The 26,405-nt window shown below is 39.2% G+C and overlaps 2 protein-coding genes and 2 non-coding genes across 4 annotated transcripts; 3 read left to right on the top strand and 1 right to left on the bottom strand.

Moving 5' to 3' along the window:
• Positions 1 to 638: 638 nt before the first annotated feature.
• On the bottom strand, positions 639 to 14,564 carry LOC137174665 (atrial natriuretic peptide receptor 1-like). The gene is made up of 23 exons (XM_067580095.1): positions 14,078 to 14,564; positions 13,213 to 13,324; positions 12,418 to 12,550; positions 12,158 to 12,290; positions 11,369 to 11,473; positions 10,222 to 10,324; positions 9,517 to 9,662; positions 9,352 to 9,424; positions 8,741 to 8,885; positions 8,327 to 8,413; positions 8,090 to 8,233; positions 7,754 to 7,875; positions 6,414 to 6,552; positions 6,253 to 6,301; positions 5,982 to 6,083; positions 5,401 to 5,520; positions 5,116 to 5,209; positions 4,130 to 4,217; positions 3,917 to 4,056; positions 3,216 to 3,368; positions 3,027 to 3,125; positions 1,706 to 1,797; positions 639 to 1,609 (listed from the first exon to the last, which is right to left on the bottom strand). Exons 1-23 carry the CDS (start codon positions 14,111 to 14,113, stop codon positions 1,412 to 1,414), a joined length of 2,613 nt encoding a protein of 870 aa, XP_067436196.1. The 5' UTR covers positions 14,114 to 14,564; the 3' UTR covers positions 639 to 1,411.
• Positions 14,565 to 14,737: 173 nt separating this feature from the next.
• On the top strand, positions 14,738 to 26,333 carry LOC137174666 (nephronectin). Its single transcript, XM_067580096.1, has 13 exons — positions 14,738 to 15,488; positions 16,837 to 16,937; positions 18,026 to 18,118; positions 18,837 to 18,956; positions 19,175 to 19,294; positions 21,056 to 21,190; positions 22,418 to 22,492; positions 22,972 to 23,814; positions 24,179 to 24,262; positions 25,194 to 25,292; positions 25,376 to 25,562; positions 25,654 to 25,738; positions 25,825 to 26,333. The coding sequence occupies exons 1-13, from the start codon at positions 15,415 to 15,417 to the stop codon at positions 25,909 to 25,911; spliced, it is 2,103 nt and encodes a 700-aa protein (XP_067436197.1). The 5' UTR covers positions 14,738 to 15,414; the 3' UTR covers positions 25,912 to 26,333.
• Positions 19,938 to 20,009, top strand: trnaw-cca (transfer RNA tryptophan (anticodon CCA)). The gene has a single exon. It is a non-coding gene; the product is annotated as a tRNA-Trp (tRNA).
• trnaw-cca (transfer RNA tryptophan (anticodon CCA)) lies at positions 20,328 to 20,399 on the top strand. The gene has a single exon. It is a non-coding gene; the product is annotated as a tRNA-Trp (tRNA).
• Positions 26,334 to 26,405: the final 72 nt, after the last annotated feature.

Genomic DNA, 26,405 nt, shown 5'->3' with positions numbered 1-26,405 from the left:
AACACTAATGTCTCTAAAGTAATGCAGTAAATATGTTTTTATGAAATACTGTTTCAGGAATACAAGTTTAACCCCTAAAAAGCCAAATGAGAAGCCAGTATTTAAATAATAGCTGGGGGTATTAATAAATATATAATTAAAAAATATAACTGTAATCTTATAATAAATAAGTAAATTATTATTAAATTACATATTTATAATTATAAATGCATTATATTATGAAGTTATGAAATGAATTATATAATTATAATTATAAATAAGTAATTACTTAAAACAACCAGAATATTTACATTTTTTGAAGAACTGCAATCCAATTTAGAGTTATGGCCCATTAAGTGAATCAGGCCACGTCTTCACAAGTTTGGTAACCAATTACAGACAGTGAGCTCATAAATTTAGTTCAAGGTCATCTAAATATAATATGTACCAAGTTTGGTGAAGATTAGATGAAATATGCGCCAACTGAAGCAAAAAATGTATTTACTAGAAAAATCCAAAATGGTGGAAGAATTTAATAGGTACAAATGGGCGTGGCCTAAATCAGTGGAATCAGCTTCATCCAAGGAACAAACTGTGCAAATATTGTTTTGATAGACCTCATGGTTCATGAGTAATTGGTCAAAACATAAAACACGTGATAAACGACCACATGGTGGCGCTGTTGGTACCATGTTTTAATATGTTGAGCATTTCTACATGAGACACCTGTCCATGAAGGATGAATACTTTTAGTTAATATCAATGACTATAAATACACTCCCATAGACAGACATTAGAAATCTTAAAAAGTATAAAAGTTACAAAGAATCTGAATAATTGCAGTTTTGTCCTTAAAAAGCTGAACGTTTTGATATTTAAATGGTTTCTGTAGCTAAAAATATGCAGAAGTAGTTAATGACTGAAAAACCTACATCAGTTATACTCTGTCACTTTCTATTTTAACAGAAATAATGTTTTCATACTGTAATTAACTGTTCGTGGTAGTTTAACAGCATTTGGGGAAAAAGTACAAATGGACGTAATACTGAATTTATCAAGACGACATGTCAATATGGAGGAAGTGCTGATTTTGTATCAACATCCTAAAATAAAAGAGGAAGTTTTGGGTTTAATTGATTGTAGCTTAATAGCAAACAAATATGAAAATGATATGAATAGAAAATGATAAAATAGAAAGTGGTGATTATGACAAGACTGTTGTTTGAACAGACATTAAAACAGGAGCCACGAACTAAACTAAAATATAACAGAATTTACTTATAAAACAGGAAATTAATGTGTTTTAGCTGCAGGGATCTTGTTGTTCGGTGGATTAATGGCACATAATTAAACAGCTAATGTAACACCGAACACATTTTAACTGTAACAAACACTGACGACAGCTGAACAGATCATAGGTCAGAGTTGGGGATCAGTTCGGGTCCAGGAGGGAGTCGTGGTTCAGGAACCCCGGCATGGATGAATACAGCTCTCGTTCTTTCTCCGTCTCCATCTCCGTCTCCGTCTCCATGGTGACGTGTTTGGTCGTCTTGGCATCGGGGCTGACATCCTTGGAGACCAGAGACGTCTTCTTCCCCTCCAGCCAGTATGTTACCATGTCACCTTTCCCCTGTTAGAGACACACAGATCCAGAGCGTTACTGGGCAGCTCCCAGTGCTCCCAGTTGCCCGACAGAACCGAACTGTGGTGAAAGTAGGCTGCTCACCTTCACCTGCAGCATCCCTCTGCACTCCAACGCGTAGCCGCCGATCTCCTCCAGCAGGTAAAACGCACTGGAGCTGCACTGGATCTTCAGAGCTGTGGAGACACTGAGCTAACGTTAGCATGAATGGTTTATAAATTACATATTAAACATTCCTTCCATTTTTATTAAAGATTCAAATAGACTATATCCTTGTTTTAAATTATTTCTCCATCACAGTGAAGGCTAAGTTGTATTTATTTTATTTATCATCATGTAGCATGTGCACTGAATACAATAAAGATGAAACAATAAATATATAAAAGTAACTTTATGAGTCTATCTGGATGTAAAAATACAGATTTTCTCCCAAAATGCAAAAGTAAGAAAACAAAACAAACTTCAGTGCTTAACTTACTCAAAAATTTTAACTCTTTACTTCCCATCTATGATATGAAAATGTACTGACATATATCACACAATTTATTAAGAAAACAACTATGAAATATTTTATTATTGCAATAAAAAAATTGTTACATCTTTGAAATTATACTCATAATTTAATTTGACTAAATTTATTTTGTGGAATAGTTGTGACAAAGTATTAAGAATGTGTAGGATGTGTGCTTTGCAAATTTAAAAAAAATGTTTGAAAATGAGATGGTAAACGAATATTAAACTGAGGTTTGACCATCTCTGAGTGTGAAACATATGGAACATTTGTTTTTGTTTGTTTTTGTGGAGCCTCATAATAAGCTAAAGCTTCAGCCAACACCTTTTTACATTTTATTTTGTTGTTTTCCTTTTAATTTAATGTCTTATTGATATTTTTACTCTATGTACATTTTAAAAAATGTTAATAATGACATCATGAAATAAATTACTATTACTACTTAACACATATCATGCAATTCTATTTTATCAGTAACACATATACATTATCCTGCGGTTGGTTCACTAGTTTCTACAGTGTATGACAAATCAGTGAACATGAAAAATAACTAAAATGTTTATTTTTGCCTTTTAGGCATATTGTAGAATAATATAATTGTGTGCATTTATGTCAGCTGAAAATACCTGTATGTAGACAGGTAATTAAATCCAGACATAAACACTCAGCAAATATGAATATTGTGAAAATGTTTTTTTTTCTCAAACTTCAAAAATTTTTGTGCTCAGCTGCCAACTTTCAAATCTCAAACATTGGATCGTCCTTTAACACACCGAGGAGAGTTTAAAGTGTCTAAATGGACACACAGCAGTTCAATAACTAACAAAAAATTAAATAAATAGATTTGATCTTTTAGCATCTACAGTCAGTGATATTGAGATGTTTCTGCATTACCAACGCTAGTGGACTCCATCCTGGACGCTGTGTTGACTGTATCTCCAAACAGACAGTAACGAGGCATCTTCGTCCCTACGACGCCGGCTACCACCGGACCTAAAGACAGTGAGAGACATTAATGTAGCGGAAACACAGATGTAATAAGAGATTTTGATTTGCAGCTTGCGTATGTGTGAGTGTGTGTACCGGAGTGTATCCCGGCTCGTATCTGCAGCTGTGTGTTGGGTTTGTGAGGGATCCTGAAGGTGCGACAGACGCCCACCAGATCCAGAGCCATGCTGGCGATCTCTGCTGCGTGGAGGATCCCGTTCTCTCGAGGCACACCGGACACCACCATGTCTACACACAGACAGACATCCTGCCTTCATGAAGATTATAATGCTCAGTTTTTGTTGAAATGTCTTAAGAGAGGTTTTTTTTTGGAGGCAGTAGTACTCATTCAAAACTGTCATCAAAACAAAAGGTGGCTACTTTGAGAAATCAAAAATATGAAAGATATCTTGGGTTTTTTTTACACTTTTTGTTTACTGTTTTGTAGTTTTGATGTCTTCAGTATTGTTCTATGATGTAGAAACTAATTAGAATAAAGAAAAACCCTTGAATGAGTAGGTGTGTCCAAACTTTTGACTGGTACTGTATATCCTAATGGTGCAGTCAGATCTAAATATAGTTCCCATTACTGTCTATGTGGAACAGGCCAAGACACATTCATTTCAGGTTGTGAATTGACCCGTCTCCATTGTTTTATGCAGAGTTCAATCTGATTGAACTTTGACTTGCAAAATCTCAACGTTCCAGTGTCCAGTCAGTTTGAGAAAGGAAGGACAGGGAATATTGTTTGCTAGTAGAAGCAGCAGTAGCTAATGGTAACTGTGTATGTGACTCACAGGCGTCTCCGATGGTTTCCACCTTGTAAACATCATAGTTGTCGATGATGTCGTCGAACGTCGTGTAGAGCTTGTTGAGGAAGTCCACGACCTGGTATGGAGTGCTGCTGCTGGACAGCTGGGTGAAGCCCACAATATCACTGCACACATAAACATACACACTCAGTCAGTCAGTTACCTGTACAGTCAGCAGTCATTTTATGTCTTTCGTACCTGAAGAATACGGTGGCGCTGACGTAGCTCTGAGCCTGCATTGGTTTCCCCTGCCGTAGGTCGTCAGCTACCGGCCTAGGAAGCATACCTGCAACACAAACACACACACATACAGTCTTATATTTATATCTTTATTATTTTTCTGCTTCTTCTGGGGCAGCTGTGGCTCAGGAGGAAGAGCAGGTCGTCCACTAATCGGAAGATCGGCGGTTCGATTCTGGTTCCTCCAGTCCACATGTCGAAGTGTCCCTGGGCAAGACACTGAACCCTAAATTGCTCCCGATGGCTGTGCCATCAGTGTGTGAATGTGTGTTTGAATGATTAGTTCCTACTGATGCACAGGTTGGCACCTTGCATGCTAGCCCCTGCCATCAGTGTGTGAATGGGTGAATGTGGCTTGTAGTGTAAAGCGCTTTGAGTGGTCGGAAGACTAGAAAGGCGTTTTATAAGTGCAGTCCATATATGTCCTGGGAGGTTACAACCACATTATTTTGATTTAGTTTTACTCATATAAGAAAAACGTATATTAATTTATTCATTTGATTAGATTAGATTTGTGTTAGTTTCAACCAACAGTAAGTAAAAATATTTTAGTCTAGTTTTTGTTGCATTTAAAATATTTCCTTGAAGCATTTTGAGGCTCCAGCTCTCTTGAATAAAAATGAGAAAACTCCCACAGACTATCTGTCTCGCTTACTGTTGGAACATTTATTGGTTTACAACGTTTCGGCCTGTTTCGTCTTTGAAGGCAGTTTGTATGTCGGTAGTAGCTGGATTTTAAACTTATAACATCAAGATAGATAACTATATCATCTGCATACAGATGATGCTGGCTTAATGTTACTTCCAATATTGTTCATAAAACCTTGTGGTTATATTATCACCTGCAACTCCAAACCAGAAGATGATTATTGTCAATGTGAAGCAACACAATTAAATTTAAGATGATTAACATAAAAAATCCTGTCAGTGTATTTGTGTCGTACTGTATAGCAGCCTGTCAGTCTTCTGTTTCTCGTGCATCAGATCCTGAGTCCTCTCAGCCACCAAAACCTCCAGATGTTTACTGTACTTCTCCATCTGAAACACAGAGTTGGACCATATTATATTGAATAAAAGTTCATATGATATAATACACTAGAGTATGATATTAAACATATGAAGAGAATGCAATGTACTGTATGTCTGTGATAGTTTATGACACATAAGAACAAAATTTATATCGTCCCGGTGAATTTGATGTCCTCTGTGTGTCTGATGCAGGTTGTTACCAGGTTCATCATCATGTCCACTGGGCTGACTTTGATCGGGTTGATTCGATGAACAAACTTCTTGATTTGTTCAAATGTGGGACGGTGGGTGGGGTTATGAGAGCGACATCGCCGGATCAGCTACGGAAACACAAATAGGACAAAAGATTGAAACATTTGCTAAACTTGCAGTTGAAAAGGTAACATTTACACATCTAATGTTCATAAACACACTTCCATGTATTTGTGGAGAAACAGTTAAAAATGTTGTAACTCACTGTCTCAGTGTATCAAGCTAATATGCTAATATTAGCACTGTTCCTCACTCACTTTAACAAAACAGAAAATAATTTTGATTTAACAAAACCTAAAACACAGGGAAAGAAGCTGCTAAGTTCTGTTGTTGGACTCATTCAGTTTGATTTATGTTGTTTTAAGGAGTTTTATTTCTGAGTCTGACTAATTAGCATGGTTAAATAGAATAGAAATGATAAAACAAAACATATAAAAGACAATAAAAACATTTAAAAACAAGAATACAGTAATAAAACAAGGATTAAATAAAGGTTAGTTGAAAGCAGCTTTGGACAGTGTGAACAAACCTCCACGTAGTCAGCAGGACAGGGACAGGTGTTGTCGGCTTTACTGGAGATCAGCTCAGGCAGAGGAGGACACCAGGCACACTCCAGATTAGACTCCTCTACCTGCACAGCAAAGTACTTTTTTTATTCATTTACAAATCTATTTTTCAAGACCAGACCAAGAAGGCAGAACACATAATAAATGATCAAAGAAACATCAACACAGATAAACAGATAAAGACTATATGATGAAACTAAGTCACATTATGCCAATGAACCAGATGTTACTTACGGGTACGGGGTCGCTGCGAGTAGCTATCTCCAGCAGAATGATGGAATAACTGGAAAAACAAACAGAGACTTGTAAAGTTGATCCCCACAAGATGAAGGATTACATGTTAGGATTCAGACCTGGTCGGGGTTTGGCACATTGTGGACATAGTTATGCGTTACCTGAACACGTCTCCAGCCAACGTCGGCTCGATGTTGGAGTTGTGAAACTCGGGGGGCATGTACACCTCGATGAGTCTCTGCTGATAGGTGGAAAGAGGCTCCCCCTCTTCCTCCCTGCGATACATCTGCAGCCCGTAATCTGACAGCAGAGAGAAAATAAAACTCCAATCAGTGAACTCCAGAGACCTCGGACAGTCGATCTCTGATGTCCTGTGAGGTTAAAGGAAAAGCTTAAAGCCACTGGAAACCAAAATCCACAGCAGCCTTCTAACTATGTAATTTGGGGTCTTATTTACATAATAGTAAGCACCTAAAAAGATTAGAAATGAGTTTCAATACAAACTTTCCTGATATTGGGTTTGAATTGGGCGTGGTTATGCTTGGACATTTATTACGAAAATGACACAATTAATTGCACAAACCAATCATTTTGCATACTTCCCTCCTCCCTTCATGTTCTCAGCAATGTGTTGTGAAACAGAGGAAGAACACATGGCTCACAAAACTCAGATCAAACTGTCAAACTAGGCAGAGCTAAACAAATATGTATCAGTATTCTGTTAATGCATTGTCTATTTCTCGCCTCAAATGTTTTCAGAATCATATTTTAGTGTACTGCTTAGCTCTAATACGAGAAAGTTTGTGACCCGGCCGCCATGTTGAAAATGAACAAGCCAAAACCGAGGACTGTCCAACTCACAGTACCTGCCAGTAGCCAGGGAGATTCAATCAAAACGAGGGAGATTCAATCAAAACGAGGGAGATTCAATCAAAACGAGGGAGATTCAATCAAAACGAGGAAGATTCAATCAAAACGAGGGAGATTCTATCAAAACGAGGGAGATGTTAATCAAAATGTGATCTGCCAGGCCTACACTGTCTTGAAATGGTCTGAACAGCAAAATGAGCTGTTTTTTTTAACTAGTTTTTCTAATAGTTATGAACATTTTTTTTTCTCTCAGATGTTTATTGATGCTTAATGAGACACTCAACTTTGATACTTCTAAGTTAAACTTAGAAGTATCAATACAATAATACAATATTAGATAATAAATCTAATGGATAGTTGATTATTAAGGCTCACAGTTTTAAATTTTTACTAATTTTCACCAACAATACCTAGATTTTACATTTTAAAAAGAGCAGATTTTACTTTTTACCGGATTCTGTGTTTCCTGCTGCAAGAAAACACTTTTAACTTTTTTGTAACTGGATTTTTGTGCTATTGATATGTTTGCCAATTTTCTTTTATTTTTAATATTCAGAGCAAACTCAGATACATTCCCAGATATTCTATTTTGACAATGAAAGCTAAAACTAATGAAACACATTTATATTACCAGTGATTTTGCAGACCCAGCGGTCGTCTAAGACACAGTTTAGAGACTTGAGTCTGCCGTGACAGATCCTGTGTTGGTGGAGGTACGACATCCCTCTGGCGATGTCAGTGGCGAAGGAAAACCTGGCAGACACACACAGAATATGATTTAATAATGTATAAAACTAGTGATTATTTAGCGGGGCGAAAAAAATAACCCAAATGAACCTTTTTCACTCTAATGAAATTTAAATTAATGATTAGTCCAAACCTTCACTACAGTGACAAAAACATTTGTTTAATAATTGTTGTAATTTTAATTAAATAAACATGTTATTGTGTGTGTTTGTGTGTCTACCTGAAGCCCCAGTTAAGCGGGATCTCCTCGTTAAGAAGGACATCATTAAGGCTTCCTTTTGGGCAGTACTCCGTCACTATGGCAACATTTGGCACCTCAACACACCCGCCAATGAACTTACAAAGGTTGGGGTGATCGAGCTCCCTGGAGACAGAGAGAGAGTCAGAACAGCTAATGTGTTATATGAAAGGTTCATATTAGGTAGGAAAGTATGACGAGTGTATGTTTGTGTTTTACCTGACTTGTTTGACTTCCTGTCTGATGGTTTTGGAGAGAGAGAAAGACTTTATTTGAATCCTCTTGATGGCCACTGTCCTGCCGTCACTAGAGAAGTTGATTATTTTTAATACAGGATATTTTCTAACATGTAAACACTCAGGAACATTTGAGAATTGTCTGTAAATCTCTAAATCAATCAGGCATCCCTTCACTAACATCCTCAACAGCAATTTAAATTTTTTAGGGGCATTTTGCCCCAAACCCCCATTAATTTCCAATCCTAGTTGGTACCAAAAGTTGGCGGGGAAAGTTGGGTATTGTTCTTGCCACACTTCCAATAAAACCCAGTCAGAACTTCTAACTGGCAGCATGAACTGTGTTGACAGCATGAATGAGGTTTAAATAGACAGGTAATTAAGTGGGTAGGCGTACTATATCCCAGTGCAGGTGAAAGGTGTTTTTCGGGTCCCTGGTTGTCCCGTACAGGAGCTGAGAGCAGTCACACAGCTGGTGTTACTGTCACTGTTGCCCACTGGGACGCTCATTATACTGCCCATGGTCATACGAGCCTCCTGATCTGTAGAGAAAGTGAATTCATGTGAGTTAATGTTTTCTACCAACATCATGAAACCATTTGGAATAAGTTTAAAAAATGTCAACAGAAAAACTGAAACTTTTGTTGGATTCCTTCTTTTTTATGGTCACAGATGATACAAAGGTTATAAAATAGATTTTTTAAAGTTGTGGACTGGTTTCAGACCTATTTCAAATGCATTTAGAAAAGTTTAAACTTATTTTTAGGCCATTTTAGACCCATCTTAGACCTGTACAGTCACATTTCAGACCTGTTAAAACCGGTTTAAGGCCATCTGTATTAAACTTGTTATCAGTGCCAAACCTGTCAAGTTCCAGCTCAGTGTAGACCAGTTCAGATCTGTTTCAGCCCTCTTTTGGACAGGTTTCTCACCATTTGCACCAGTTTCAGAGCACTTTGCTGCAGAATAAACTGGTTTCAAGCAGTTTGATCTGGATTGTAGCAGTACCATGTTTTATTGTAGTGAAGTCGATGATCCAGCTCTCATCCCACAACAGCTTCTGTTTCTGGTACCGCAGCCACTACACACAAGACAAATTAACCAACTGATATTTATTACTGGGTTACTTTGGTTTCTGTCAGCGTATTTGTGTTGTGTTGTGCGAGTTCTCACCACAGCGGTCAGTATGACGCAGAGGCACAGCAGGCTCAGCGGCAGGCCGATGGCCAGCTTCGTGGTCGGGGTCATAGGGCATTCACCACAGTCAGCTGGACAGGTGGAACAAAGCTCCGCCTCCTCACAGACTCCATCACCACAAACTTAGAGGTGAGAGAGAGGAGTAAGTAGCTACTTGTTGATATTTTCATTAATGTCAACACTATGTTTGGACTATTGAAACAATGTGACGATGGTGATATAACTGTTGGAGATAGCTAAAAAAAACTCAATCACTGTCTGTCCTCCACTTTTACCACACCAAACCCAGGTATAACCTTAAACCCAAAGATAATCATTTCTGATACCTAAAGATTACTATTTCTGTTCTTTTTGCTAAACTTGTCATATAACACTTAAACATAACCACATAAGATTAACCTCTTTATGTTTGGAGCAAGTAGCTGGCCAAAGTGAGGTTCAAGGGAGTGCTCTCATGGTTTAGTGGTTAGGGTGCCAACCATGAATCCTGATGTATGTGGATCGTATCCAGCCGGGGACCTTTGTTGCATGTCATTCCCATCAGTCTGTCACCTCATCTACTGTAAGCTATCTAATAAAGGCATAAAATGCCAAACACTTGCTTTCAGCTGCCTTTGTCAGTCATATGACCCTTGTTGTATTTGTTTCAATAATTGTGCAAGTCATCCAGAGGAAACTTACCCACAGCAGGCAGCACAGTGCTCTTGGCCTCCAGAGCAACCTGCATTCGACCAACACGTATGTGAGCAATGAGCGAGGTGAGGCCAGCATGGACCAGAACCACCTGTAAGACAGAGCAATGGGTTTACAAGGCACAACAGTCAAAGATATGAAGGCTGAAGTTTAACTTAGAAGTAACTGAAGTCAGTTGGTTGAAGTTGGGAGGTTGTCCCCTTAAAAGCTGGAGTTGAGTAATCTGTATGGAGTATCAATCGGAATCAAGATTGATGATTGACATTAAGAAGTGTATCATCTGCATATAATGATATAAACATATTTCATGAGTTTTAAATTAAATTGTGAAAGTTTATAAATTTGGTCATTTGCACACAATAACAAGGGAGCAAAACCAAGATCATGAGTCTACTCCAAATATTACATGGTTCTTGTGCATCTACATACCGCACAGCACACAATTCCACTGGACTCATTTAACCAATTTCTATACCAGTTATTTTGTACTATTGGACTTACTTTATACTTGTTTATACTAACTATTACAACTCATTTCTTACAATGGCCATTTGCCACCTTTAGCTTTGCACCTCCAGTCACAGAAGGAGGGAATCTCTCTTTGAATTCCCCCCCCATGTTTTTTAACTACTCCAGCAGCACAGCTCTATCACAATACCAGTGCTCCATTTTGGTGCAGACTGAAATATCCCAAAAACTATTTGATGGATTGCCATGAAATTTGGCAGAGACATTCATAGTGCCCGGATAATGAATCCTAATGACTTTAGTGATCCTCTGACTTTTCATCTAGTGCCACCATCTGGTGAAAATTTCAATTTGTCTTTGGTTTATACCCAAATACCTGCAAAACTAATGACATTCCCATCAGCTTTAGCTGTACATTGTCTTTAGTGCTAATAAACAAATGTTAGCATTTTCATTAGCATGTTAGCATGCTAATATTACCATTTAGCTTAAAGCACAGCATGGCTTTTGACTCTTAGACTTGTCTCTGTTTGGTTCTGCTGGTTCTGTTTTTTGAGGAGATTTTTATATAGCGCTTTGGCTAGGTCGGGCTCATAAAGCCTTAAGAGAAACTGAATATAATATAAGGTTGTATAGATAAACCGCACTTGACTTGTGAGTGTGTTACCTTGGCGGTCCAGTTGGTTTGGGTCATCTTGCCGGAGGTAGAGATGGTGTGTGTGAAGATTTTTCCATCGTCAGGAATCCAGGGACCACAGATGCTCTCTGATGTCTGACAGAAGCGAAACATGGTGAATCCATGTTCAAACTAAACATTTTGTTGACTCACACCTTTATTGTCTTTTAAACTGTTCCACAGTTAGTTTCTTTAATAATTATTGGTTTAATTTCTTTTTAAAATGTCATTTATTTAGACAATGTCACTTTTAAATAAATACTAGCTGATAAAAACTAAATATCAGTTTAGAGGTTCTGGTACTTAAGTATTTTTGGAGACTTTTCGCATTTCCTCCACTACATTTTGGATGGTAATATTGTTTAATCACGGCATTTATCTGACAGATGGAGTTACCACTTACCGATTCAGATCTTTAGCATAACTGAGTGTTGAATGTTGTTGAAACCTGCAGTTTTTTTTTAGTGGACGCAATTTGTTTTAAATACCAGTAAATGAAAATCTGTGAACAGGACTTCTCCAGAACAAACCAGATTCAGCTCCGCAAATCCTTGAATTTACAAAGGCTTTTAATGGCTTTATTGAGATTTTTAATCTTGCCCAATTGCATGAAATGATTGGTAATTGTATTAATTAAAACTGTGCTTTTTATTAGAATTAGTTATTCATCCATTAAAGGTGCAATATACGACATTCAGACCCACTAGATGTTGAACTAGAGCAACAGCATTTCAGACCGAAACAAATGTGTGCATCATACTAGGCAGTGCTGATTTGTACCATGTATCCCAGCGGACAGGAGTGGATGTTAGCGTGATGAATGCAGCAGTTTTCTCCGTCAGCGTCTTTCCAGTTGGCGGGACAGTCGTGATGTTCGCAGAACCTCCGAGCCTGTTCGGCATTTTCTATGGAACTAAACACACAAACGCACCAGACCAGTTCAGTAGAATCTAGTTTTTTACAGTGTAGAGAAGTTTAAGCCAGTCAGTCTGGTTTAAATCCAGTTCAATCATTAGTGGAGTATAAACAGGTCTATTAACTTGTTATTGAAGATGTGGTTTTCTACGGCCCAGCGGTAGAAGGAGTCCTGGGCCGTTACCGAGTATGTGACGCTGAACACTTTTCCACTCTTTATCAACTCTGGAGGACGAACCACCCAGGCCATCTCCAGACCTGGGCGAGAGACACAGAATAACAGAGAGAGAGATTAACCAGCAATCAGACAATTGACCAGTATTTAATTTGGTTATTATGGAAACCAGAATATCTACGGTACATGTTAAAATTTTAGCTCAGAGTGCAGCTAAGGTTCAGAATGAGCCTTATTTCTGTGGTATTTAATATGTGATAGCAGAGTTTATGTTAATGAAGGAACATGTCACCCAGTGCAGCGTTGAGGCTCATTGATATGTTTTTATTGTTTCTGGACAATAACAGATGTCTATGGTTCATCAGGGTTTATGATACACACACAATACCAGTTAGTGGATCAGTTTGACTCTGCACACGAAGAAAAATACAGAATATCACCAGATTTGTTTTTTAAACTAACGAAGACACTGAAAATCTACAGGATGCTTCTGATGTGTTTTAATCACAGTCACTTGCTGAGTATCAATATTCCCCCCAAAAAAGTATAGAAATGATTTTCTTAATTTATATAAATTTATATAATCTAGCAAATAACAAATTATGATTAAACTGATGACATGTCTTTTCTTTTTTTTAGAGTTTACTACAATCTCCTTAATAAAGACTTGATACTTTATGATAAACAATGTTATTATATTAAAAACGTTTAACAAAAAATTCAAACTGCTTTTTCAGATTCTCACCTCCACAGTCGATCATGTTGCTTTCGTTGGGTTTGTCCAGAGGCCAACAGTCGTACTCGCTGTTATCCAGGTCGTGCCAACAGCTCATAGGACCAACACAGCAAACACACAGCTGGAAACAACACACACACACGCGCACACGCACAGACACACTAGTGATCAATGACCAGGAGCAAAGAACTGACGACTCATAAATCCACTAATAAACCAGTAACCACGACTGTTGGAGACATGATGAAAAGTAAAAACAGGTGACTGTGACCAACATAAAATACAAATATTGATTTGACTTTATAGATTTAAATTACGGTTGAGAGGAAGAAAAGGATTTGTCCAACACACGATGACACAAATACTTGACAACGTCAACGACAAAGACAATTAAGCCAATAAAGATTAATTTTCAGTTTCTGTTAAACGGTAAATCATATTCACTGTTTTTAGAATGAACAGAAAAGACAGGAAAGGCTTTTATCAACAAAACAAAACTTCTGGATTAATATAGATTAATAAAAATTAATACAGATGAGGATGATAAAACCATAAGTATAAAAAATGTGGGTATAAAATCTGTTTTTCTTCAATCTGAAAGGTTTTTTTTATAATGTAATTATGGTAAAGTTGCTGCAGAAATCACCAGAAATTAATTTTAGAAAAAAAAAATGCAGATCAGACAGCATCATGACCAGACAGTCAGTAAACTAGATTTGATTAAAAGAAACATGAAATACAGTCATTCAGTTGTTTCCTTTAATGAATTAATAATTAAATGTTCAGATCAAACTCTTAGTCTGTCACTAATCTGACAGTTTTCATCCCAATAAATCCTAAATTCATAGATAATTATTTCCTCAGATGTTCTTACCCAGAGCAGAAACCAAAGTCTTTGTCTTGTCTTCATGTTGCAGGTGATGGACAGACAGACGGAGACGGAGACAAGTAGACAGACAGGTGGTCCTGGACGTCTTCAGCCTGTGATCTGTTGTCCAGAGTGACTGATGTGTGAGCTGGAGGATGGTTGAGAGAGGGAAGAGAGACTAGAGAGAGAGAGAGAGAGACTAGAGAGAGAGTTTAAACACGGTGCTGATGGATGTTTTCTGCCCTCTAGTGGCTGCTAATGTTAATACACTGTTATCTATAGTACAACAAAGAACCACAGTCTTCCTCATTTACAGGTAGAAAAGATTTATTGGGAACAAAGTTTTGGATCACAAACCTTCATCAGTTTATTTTCTGTGTGTTGTGAGAAGTTTAGAGGGAAAAATCACTATTTGGTGGAGCTGTTAACAACTCATAGACATGTGAAATGTGACCCCGACTACACACTGCTTTTTGTAAGACGTCAAAAGCCAAAAAGGTTGGAAACCACTGGTTTCATCTTTAACAATGTGTTGTATTTTAAAAGCTTGTTATATTATCCATTGTGTCAAATCTGCATCTGAAAAGGCACTAAAGCTGTCAAATAAATGTAGTGGACCATACTGTGAGGTTTATGTATTTGTGTATGTATATTATCGTGACTCTCAGGTGTTTCACAGTAGCTTTAAGTGTGACGTACACAGACAGTTTACATGATGTCTGCAGTTTATTTCCTGACAAATGAGCTCGAGATGTTTACAGTCAACAGGAGCGAAAAAACACACGCGCCAAAGGTCCGTCTGTGTTCACGTCACAGCAGACTTTGTGTGTGTGTGTGTGTGTGTGTGTGAGAGAGGATGAAGAAGACCTTCCCCTCGTGCCTCCCACCCACCGACCACCGGCACGCGACAACAGCCGTTCGAATTCTAAACGACCAATCACCGAGTGCACGAGGAGGCTTCTCTTCTCCAGCCTTCAGAACGCTCGTGCACGAACCCAGTCACCGCAGAGAACGTTTTAACGCCTTTTTTCACCGCAAAAACGACTTTAACGAAACGTTTTACGTGTTTTATTGAAACTTACCGACGCTTTGTCCCGTACTTCGTCTACTTTTTAAAAATATTCTGAGAAGATTTTAACTTTTTTTCCACCTCAGAAACTAATTTAATGTAAAAACTGCGCGTTTCAACGTGTTTTTTTTTTAATACTTAACTTACTTTTCTATTTTAACACCTCGGTGCTGCGATGTGGTTTCAAACCGTTTCCAGAGGTGGATACTAGTTTGCTTTGTTGTCCCGGGTCGGACCGGACCGGACCGGCTCTGTTGGTGTCCCGGGTTAAAGGATGCTGCTGACCCGGGTCAGCCTGGTTCTGCTGTCCTGGTTCTGTACGTGGATCCAGGGGCAGGACTACGACAGGTCAGGAACTATCTCCTCATACGGATCAAACAGTAATAAATGTTATAAATACTGAATTTAAAGCGACTTTATTTTGGATCATAAAGTGTTTTAGTGTTAACTGAATATATCGTGTCTTTGACGTGATTTATGGTGTTTTACACTAATTATCCGTAACACTAATAATAAGGAGACATTTAATTGGTCTGGTGTCTTTCACTGCAAACATACTGACAATATGTCGAGTAGATATTATTACAGTATTCAAGAAGTAGTAATAATAATGATAATAAACTTTATATTGCACCTTTCATACAAGAAATGCAGCTCAAAGTACTTTACAATAAAGAAATGACAGGAACCGAGTGTTTCACATGAAAGAAAGACATAAAATGAGCATAAAAAACATATTAAAAACATTTATGTAACATAAGATAGAAAATAAAACCCACTAGTTGTATTTCTGTAGTTGCACATTTTTGCAACTTTTTTCCATTACATTTATGGAACAGCTTTGTGATATTAATACTTTTACTGAAGTAAATAATCTGAAAACATCTCTCACCACTGTTTCACAGGCATCAACTGTGTAATTTTTCAGTTTTTTTCTGTCTTTTCTTCCTCTAGCTGCTTTGTAAAGTTTGCTTTGGCTCAGGCGCAAACACACCGAGTCATTAGATAAACACGTAGAGAGAAGAGCTGTGACGAAGAGGAGAATAAAGACAAATCAAACACTTTTTAATTAAAGAAAACTGGGAGAAATGCAGGAAGACTGATTAAAAAAAAAACATATTCTTTCATTAAGACACTGGTCTGAAATTGAAACTGAAATGAAACTGAGCGTCAGGATGGTGTCAAAGGAAGGACAAAATAGCAAAGAGGGAATATTGATGGAAAAACTGGGACAGATGGAGGACAAAAGTGGTGAAAAGCGTGACGGGAACCAGAGAAAGTATGTAGTGGTGGTGGTGGTGGGTGGGTGGGTGGGGGGGGGGGGGGGGGGATGTGTGGAAAAAGCAGAGCTCACCACCCTCTCGTCCCCCCGCTGATATAATTCATGTTCAGACAGGCAGGTGGAAACAGGAGACGAAGAGCGAGCAGACACACTGCAGCCGGTCTGAACCAGTAAAGCCCACTGAAACTAAACAGTCAGCTGCTCACTTTACTGCAGCTGCAAAGAGTGATTTCACCCTCCACTTATTTCACTTTCATACTATATTTATTCATCGCAGTCATGCAGACGATCAGCTGATGCAGAAACAAGTTATTCTACTAAACATGAATCTCTGTAGACGCCTCAACTGTGGCAAGAAAGTGTAAATATATATATGTGTGTGTGTGTGTTAATGTGTGTGTGTGTGTGTTGCAGCTGGGCGGATCAGGCGGTGTTGTCCGGTGGTCTCTGTCGCTATGGCAACAGTGTGGAGTGTTGTTGGGGCTGGAGACCGATGGACTGGGGACGCTGTCAACGTGAGGACACATACACAACAACAACAACAACAACAACAACAACTGACCAAAAACTGTAGTTTGACCAGATTTAGCCGATTTATTACAAATCCTGTGAACTTCTCAATACCGCTGATCGTTTTCCAAACCAGCAACCGGTGTTCAGATTTCCTTCTTTCCAGTTCATCGGAGCAAAATGTTCAAATCACCTTGAGACTTAAAACTTGTTTTATCTTTTTACAGAGTGCAGTTATGTTGATTTATTTGTACAGATTTAAAGTTTTTATATGAACAGAAATACATTCAGACAAATAAAAACACACTTTTACCTACATATACTCAGCTGTATATGAATTTAAAGGATAGATTCAGGTTTTCAGTCTGTTTTAATACTGACGTTCCTAATTTCCATATTGACACTGAAGAAATTCTCTTTGAACAAGACTACACTGTAAGAAATGAAGGACAGAATCTACAGCCCTTGTTTAAAGGACACATATTCTGCACATCTCCAGCCTCTATATTTATATTCTGGGGCTCTACTGGAATATCTTTACATGGTTTTCAGTTAAAAACTCCTTATTTATCTTCTACTGGTCCTTTATGCAGCCCCTCAGTTCAGCCTCTGTCTGAAACAGGCCGTTTTAGCTCCTGTCTCTTTAAGGCCCCGCCTCCTGATGAGCCCACTCTGTTCTGATTGGTCAGCTTTCAGGAAGCAAACTATAGTAGCAGGATTTCACTTCTTTTTCTCCTTCTTTACTCCAAATGTCAACTTCTCAAATCCATCCGCACATGTTGGAGCTGAGCAACACATGGAAAAACCTTAGCAACCACCTTAGCAACCAGCTAAGCAACCAAGGCTACAGGATGGGCAGCCATTTATGAGCATGTATGACGAGCCCACGTCAGCAAGGTAGAAAAACCTGGTGCAAACGAAGCGTTCAGAGCAGGTTGAAGCCCTAAGTTTTGACTTGCAGGAACTTTGATCATGTTTAACATCCGACATCAGGACAGGAAATAAATAACAGAAACACACTAAAAGCTGAATTTGTCTCCTTTAATCGATGTAAAACAACAGCTTTAAATTCTGAGTGTGTGTGTGTGTGCAGCTCACTGTCAGCAGGGCTGTAAACATGGAGAGTGTGTCGGACCGGACAGATGCAAATGTCACCCGGGATACGCCGGCAAGGCCTGTAACCAAGGTAACTGTGTGTATGAATGACTATTGGTTGTTGTGAGTATATTTCTGGGACATTTTGGTCTGTTCGAGGGTTCAGACTTTGTTTCTAGAGTTCAGGTTAGATTCAGGTTGAGGTTTGGGACCTCATGATGTCACTGAGTATCCTCACAAGTATAATAAGACAAACAGTCGAGTGTGCGTTAGCTTCACACACATTTGATTTCCCATCATGCCTCTGAGAAAAAGACAGGAGACACATTCTTGTCATGCTTGTTTGACCTGCAAAGGCGTGTTTTACCTGAAGACCCCCAAAACACACACACACACACACACACACACACACAAGCACGCTGCTGTTTCCAAACCAAGACCACAACAAACACACACACACACAGACGTTCTCCACCCACCAACATACACACACACGGGGTTAATCTCCTGATTAGAGGCTTCATTATGAGTCATATCCTGACTATAAAACAACATCTGGCTTTAAACTGGAGCCTTCACACACACACACACACTCCGTAATATAACACTACACACACACACACACACTCACACACTTGAAATGCTCTACATGACCTGCAGGGCAGAAAGTCAAAGGTTAATCCAACAAGTTGACAAGAAGAGTTAAAACGGAGAAAAGGTGCCCCCAGTTTAATGTTTAATTCCTTCCCCTTTCCCCACCGTGTGTGTGTGTGTGTGTGTGTGTGTGTGTGTGTGTGTGTGTGTGTCAGATCTGAATGAGTGCGGTCTGAAGCCTCGGCCCTGTAAGCATCGCTGCATGAACACGCCGGGCAGCTTCAAGTGTTTCTGTCTGGATGGATACATGCTGCAACCGGACGGCAGCTGCAGGAGTGAGTCCACGCGCGCACACACACACACACACACACACACACACACACACATTACATGTTTTCATTACACTGGTTGGACCTGATAAAACAAAGACAGATGCAGATAAACAAGCACAGAAAAAGATGTTAAAAACAGTCAAGAGGAATAAAAACACACGATTCAGAGTGAAGTAATTATTCACACTTTGATTTTTTTTTCTCTTACTTTGTACTTACAGATGCTCGAACCTGTTACCATGCCAACTGTCAGTACGGCTGTGAGGTCATCAAAGGGGCGGTCCGGTGCACCTGTCCGTCGCCAGGGTTACGGCTGGGACCCGATAGACGCACCTGTGTCGGTCAGTCAGTGGAGACAATACAGAGATGCTGAATGAAATGTAGTTTATCCTCAATCTCTGTCTCAAAGTCAAATTCAAATTCAAATTAAAGCTGCAAACAGCGTTGAACGGGCCTTAGCACCCCTGCGCACGTTGGGGGGGCGCGGTGCAGTCCAACGGCTTCTGTCACGGGGATGTAGATGTCTCCAGACCTGGGCTGACAGGTCTGACTTTACAAACATGTCAAGTTTTGTCCGACCGAAGCATTTACAATAAAGTTATAGCCATCAAAATTCATCAAAATTATGCAAGTTTCGGGCCCATTCACTTGAATTTCAATTTATAATTTGAAAACTTTTGATGAGTTTGTGTGTAAAAGAAGTTCACCTCCTAATTTTCATCAAGTCTACTTTTAGAAAAGTAAAGACTTTTAACCCACATGACCTGGTCAAAGTTTGGGATCAGTCTGCTACAGTACTGATACAGTCATTGCACAGTGCTTTTAAGAACTATGAAAATCTTTTTGCCTGCCTCTTCCACCAAGACAACCAGCACAAAACAATATTAATAAGAAAACAGACAAAGAAAAAAATGGTTATTCCTATCCTTCCCTCTAGTTCTTGGTTTGTCAGCGGGATATTTGACTAATTAGAAGCTAACAACTGACTCTGTGGCGCAACGGTAGCGCGTCTGACTCCAGATCAGAAGGTTGCGTGTTCAAATCACGTCAGGGTCAATATGGGAAGCTCTGTCCTTTATGTTGAACCCTGTGGTGCTGAACAGGGGACATTATACAGATAGTATCTACAAACCCTGATCAGTGAACCAACTGCTGCTGTCAGACACTATGACGTTACAGTGGTGCGTCTCGCTCCTCATTAGCTCCTCATAGCATTTCAAAAGTGATTTAAGCAGCCCTCTTTCTCTCTCCACTTTCACCTCCAACTTTATAAAGGTTGTAATGTTTCACTGATGACGAACACGAAATGTTTTTATTCGCCCCTTAGTTTTTGTTTTGTCAGCTGATTATTTGACTTTTTAAAGGTTTAAAACAGACTCTGTGGCGCAACGGTAGCGCGTCTGACTCCAGATCAGAAGGTTGCGTGTTCAAATCACGTCAGGGTCAAAATTTAAGCTTTGCAACATGTGTTGTTGCATTCACAAGAAACAACTTTGTCTATACGTCCAACTGTCCAGTTCTTCTGGTAACAGCCTGCTGCCTTACTGATATATTCATTGCACAGTGCTTCTAAAATCTATAACAATCTATCTGCAAACTCTTTCACTAAAGACAACCTGTGCAAAAAATGATTAAATATCAACATCTTTTACTTCAAATTGTTGTGCTGAAACTTTACGTGCAAATTGGCATCTTAAAGATTTTTTCCCCCTAGTTTTTGTTTCTTTCAGCTTTAGTTGACTAGTAAAAGCATGTACAATAAAGTTATAGCAGTTTTAGAACTCTCTATTTAGGGTCAAATACATTTCTAATTTACTTTGTGATTTTGTGGTTTCGTTCCAATATTTGATAGAATTTTTTTTTTGTTTTGAGATGATTTGGTTGGGTCAGATTGTTTTTGGTGTGTGTGGCTTCAGCAGCAGCTGGCAGAGGGGACTCTGATCTTTGTTCAACTGGTGGCACTGAAGGGCTTTGTACTGGTAGGACTGGGGGTCGCTAGATTGGAGGTGTTTATAAAATGCTTCTAACAGGTGTTTTTCCCATTTTGGGAGGTCTTGGCTGGTAATTGGACCCCACACTTCACTAACTCTCTCTCTCTGCAGACATCGATGAGTGTGTGTTGGGCGGAGGTGTGTGTCCTCGTCGCAGGAAGTGTGTGAACACGTTCGGGAGCTTCGTGTGTAAATGTCACCTCGGCTTCAAACTCACGTACATCAACGGACGGTACAGCTGCATCGGTGAGGCGACTCTGAACTGTAGATCCTGAAAATAACAAATATAGTTTCTTACCTTTGCTGCATTACTGTACAATATTTAACAATGTTTAATGTTAAAACACAATTTTAAGTCATATAAATGAATTTTGTTGGGTGAAAAACCTTCGTCTTCTCAACAGTTTAACATTTATGTGTTTACTGAGACTGTAAATATGTTTCCATCCACCTGTTTTTATTCACATTTTCAATCCACTCATAAAAAAACTGAACAGAAACGCTGAAAACTCTGAGATGTAAAAGTTGGTGTGTGAACTCAGTGAATAAATCAGAGCTGCAAAAAATCAGCTGATCGACAGAAAATTAATCTGCAATTACTTTGATAAATGAATAATATTTTTTATGCAAAAATGGCTCAAATTCACTGGTTCCAGCTTCTCCAGTGTGAATATTTTCTGGTTTAAATGCTCCTCTATGATAATAAACTGATCATCTTTTGGGTTTAGTCGAACAAAACAAGACATTTTGTCCTCTGGGAACTTGTGATGGACGTTTAATTTATGGACCACATGAATAATCAGTTAATCGATAATGAAAATAATTGTCAGTTTCAGTCCAAGAATAAAAGATGATTTACATGAATCATGTGACTTGAACGTCACTGAAGAGCTGAAAACATCAGATCGGTGTGAAGCGATGATGAGGAGACTGTAACCTTCCTCACATCAATACATGAAACTAACTGAAACGTCATATTTCCATCATGTTTTACATCATTTGAGCTTTGGCTGCTGCTCTTTAAAGTCTTATAAAGGATTGATTTAAGTTTCCTTAAAAAAAGGCCTCAGAAGGTAGTAAAAGTCTTTTTATTTTTATTTTATTCACAAAGGTCTTAAATATATTTTCTAGCCTGGCTCTAAAATCCCCATTTCTGTTGCTACATACTGACTTAAATACTGAAATAAATTTAAATAAATTGACATTTATTTCATAAATAATTCTAAGCCTTATGATCACTAATGTTTTTTATTTATATCTTTCATACTTTGACTGTGAAACAGGTATTAATGCGTTCTATCTGGTATTAAAATATCTTAAAATGTTAATAAAATGTAACTTGGTGAAGCTGCAGAAACAGTTTTAATGACGTCATCTTGTCGTGCCAACTGGAGAATTAGCGTCACCTGCTTCTTTTTCCGATATTCTAACAATAATAATAACAATAATCTGTTTCTCTCTCTGTGATATCAGATAAGGACTCTCGGCCGTTCTGCTCTCTGAACCCGACGTCTCCGAAGTGCAGATGTAAAGACGGCAGCTGTAAAGGTAACAGCAGCTCCTCTTCATCAACATTCATGTAGCTCGTCAGCAGGTGAGGTGACCTGTTCTGGAGCCAAAATGCATGGATTACGTATGTAACCATGGAAACTAAACCAGTTGAAGACCCCTCAGCTCTCTACTGGATACCTTTTAACTAAATATGTGTTGTTGCCTTGTCACCAATCGCTGTGATTGATTGATGCTATGTTGTTTCTTTATTTAAATGTTGTCTGTATGTTATTGATACCGTTTGTATTGATACCGTGTGTATTCTCTAAGAAAAGTCATAGTAAACGCTGGTGATTTTGTGTAACTTTAAATGCTTTGCTCAGATACATCACATGTTTCCTACAGATCTATATATAGAGGTACAGTTCTTGTAACTTTAAAAAACTTTTCAAATCATTTTGAATCATCTGACACACTGTAAAAAAGTCTAGTTTAAGCTGAAAATCGGTCCTGAGTTTATGTCTGTTTCCTCACAGCGGTACCTAAAGTCACTCTGGTGCCGCAGAGACCGAGAACTACAAGAACTACAACTCCCATCACCACCACTGCTGCTATTACTACTACTACTATTACTACTACTACTACTACTACTACAACACCTCAGCCAACCACCACAACAACAACTGTCCCCACAACGACCACTACCATAGCAACAACCACTCTGGCTCCTTCTACAGCTGCTCCAACCACCACTTCAATACCTACTACAACTACTACTACACCTGTTACTACGACTACACCTATTACTTCTACTACTACACCTATTACTTCTACTACTACACCTATTACTACTACAACTACACCTGTTACTACAACTACACTTATTACTACTACTACACCTGTTACTACGACTACACCTATTACTACTACGACTACACCTGTTACTACGACTACACTTGTTACTACTACTACTACACCTGTTACTACTACGACTACACCTATTATTACTACTACTACTACCACTACAGCTCAGCCAACCACCAGAACAACTACTGTCCCTACGACGACCACTGCCATAGCAACAACCACTCTGGCTCCCTCTACAGCTGCTCCAACCACCACAATACCTACTACACCTGTTACTACTACGACTACACCTGTTACTACTACAACACCTGTTACTACCACCACTGCGAGTACATCTGCTCCTATGCCAACTACAACTGAACTGGATACTACAACTACTACAACAGCAACAACAATAGCTACCACAGTTGCCCCGACAACCACGATGCCCACCACCGTTTCCCTGGCAACGACCACGGTGAACAACGGGATCAACAAGGACGTGACGCACAAACAGAGAGGAGACGTGCACAGTGAGTAACAGACAAACAGTGATTGATGGTTTATCGTCATCATCAATCAATCAACAAAATATTAATCTGCAACAGTTTTGATAACTGATTGATCATTAAAATCACATTTTAAAGCTGCTTTCAGCTACTTAAATGTGGATATTTGCTGTTTTCTATCATAGTAAACTGAATCTCTTTGGGTTTTAGACTATTTACAAGACATTGGAAGACGTCAACTTGAGCTCTGGGAAATTTTCACTATTTTTGATCAAACGATTAAGTGATAAAAAAGTGAAAAAATAATCATTATTTACAGCCCTAGTTATGGTTGTGATGTGTGTGTGTGTGTGTGTGTGTGTGTGTGTGTGTGTGTGTGTGTGTGCAGTCCCTCGCCATCCGAATAATAACCAGGTTTGGGAGTTTGACATTGAGTTGGGAAACACAGCTGACGAGGCTCAAGATGATCCAGGTGAGTGTTTGTTTCAGAGATCTTCACTAAAAGATGCTGTGATTTATTCATTTATCTTTTCTTACTTTCTAAATATGACAGAAGAATCATTTTTGAGTATTTTTATGTTAAAATCTCTAGGGATGCATGATATTATCGGCCCGTCATCGGTATTGGTCGATAAAAGCTCTAAAATGAAATATCGGCATCTGCAAATTCTGGGGAATTCTGCCGATTATGAGAGGCTGATATGTCGCCATCTCCTCTTCCGCCTGACTGTGCTTCCCTTGATGGACTGTGTCATCCTGACGGTCCCGGTGCTTCCTCCGCAGGCTCCACTTCACTCAAGCTGCCCAATAGACCCACTGCTTCTTCCCACTTTAACCAGAATAACAAACCGGGGTTCGGTGCCCCACATAGAGAGCCGGGGCTAACGTTAGCTGGGAGGCTAGAGAAGTCTAGCTGGCTGTGCTTCCCACCGGTCATGCTGCGGCTAACGCCTCCCAGCTAACGTTAGCCCCGGCTCTCCATGTGGATCCAACTGGACCACCGAGCCCCGAACAGTCCATCGAGGTGCTGCGGTGTTCGGCTGCACAAGCAAGAAAACTCTACTGCTCCACCCACTTGGCAGGTTCATTAAAGTTTTAATGCTGAGCTCCTGAACTCCAGTCTTCCTAAATTCTTCATATATTGTCTTTCTTGATCATTCTTAATACAATCTATGCCTGCATGCATAATAGTCTCCTCAGTCAGCTGGAAAAAAAATATGTGCATATATCGGCAATTGGCCACAATGAGTTGGAAATATCAGCGTATCAGATATCGGCAAAAAATCCAATATCGTGCATCCCTAAAAATCTCTTATTTTCTTTTCCTGTAAGAATATTTCTGATGACTCGTCTTGAACTCCAGGACGGTTTCATACATTTATTGCTTATTTTGTGCGTTTTAGAGGTCGGTATTCTTCACTGTTCCTTTGATCACGGGGTGTGTGATTGGATGTCCGACAGAGACGGAGACCTGTACTGGGAAACTGCTCACAACTCTGCAGGTAACAAACACACAATAATATTTTAAGTCTTAATAAATGTTAAAAACTCTTATATTCATTTACATTGTTGTTTTCTGTCTCAGGTGTGCGTTACCTGTCCGTCCCGGAGCTGAAGGAGGGACAAAGGAGCATCCGTGGCGCTCGATTGGCTGTCCAAATAGTCCCGCCCTGGAACCACGGCGACCTCTGTTTCTCCTTCTCACATTGGTTAACGGGGCATCACGTGGGCGTGCTGCAGCTGTTTGTCCGTAAAAAGGGACGAGAACAAAGGTAGTGGAGAAAATAATTAAAATAATGATAATAAAATGTTAAATCTGTTTTCTCTGATCGGTGAAGTCTTGTTCCTGATTGGCTGTTGCAGGTATAGCCCCGCCCTCTGGAGCAGGACAGGTGGACACGGTTGGAGACACACTCAGGTTACCTTGACGACGCACTCTCTGGACAGGGTGAGACACACGTGACCTAAAGACGAGTTTTCTGTGTTAGCATGTGTCGGCGTTGATCATAGGTGTGTGTGTGTGTGTGTGTGCAGGTGTTGCTGAAGGCCGAGCGGAGGAAAGGACAGCGAGGACAAATCGCTGTTGATGATGTCACACTGAGACAGGGGGCGTGTCGATGACATCACAGCGGTAAGAGGACCCCAAGCGTCCTCACAGAGCGTCAGTTTCACTTTAAGACTTTTCAAAACTGACGATTCAAGGACCTTCGTACAGTTTAAAACAGCTTTTCTCAACCAGTGGGCCTCACAGCGCCATCTAGTGGGCCGCTGAGGCAGTGGTACTGCTAAACGGTTATAATTATTTTTGTTGGTAATTTACAAAGCTAGTTATTTTTATATCTAAATGTGCTCAAAAATTCACATAAATAAAAAAGGTTGAATTAAAATGTATAATTTCAATGACCAGTTATGAATATCCCGTCATCATCAGGTAGAGATGAATGTGTTTTGCTGCTGTTAGAAGACACGTCTCTATCAGCTGTGTTGGAAAATGAACTGATGAACTCGTGTGATATGATGATATATATCGTGTAAAGAGAGAAAAATGTCTGTCATGTCATATTATGCTCTATCGTTTATATCGTTGTGATGCAAATCACACTCTTTACTGCAAT

The sequence above is a fragment of the Thunnus thynnus genome, chromosome 22, assembly GCF_963924715.1.
Source record: "Thunnus thynnus chromosome 22, fThuThy2.1, whole genome shotgun sequence".
Lineage (NCBI taxonomy): Eukaryota > Metazoa > Chordata > Actinopteri > Scombriformes > Scombridae > Thunnus > Thunnus thynnus.
The sequence above is the reverse complement of the archived record's forward strand: the minus strand, read 5'-3'. Positions and strand labels throughout refer to the sequence as shown.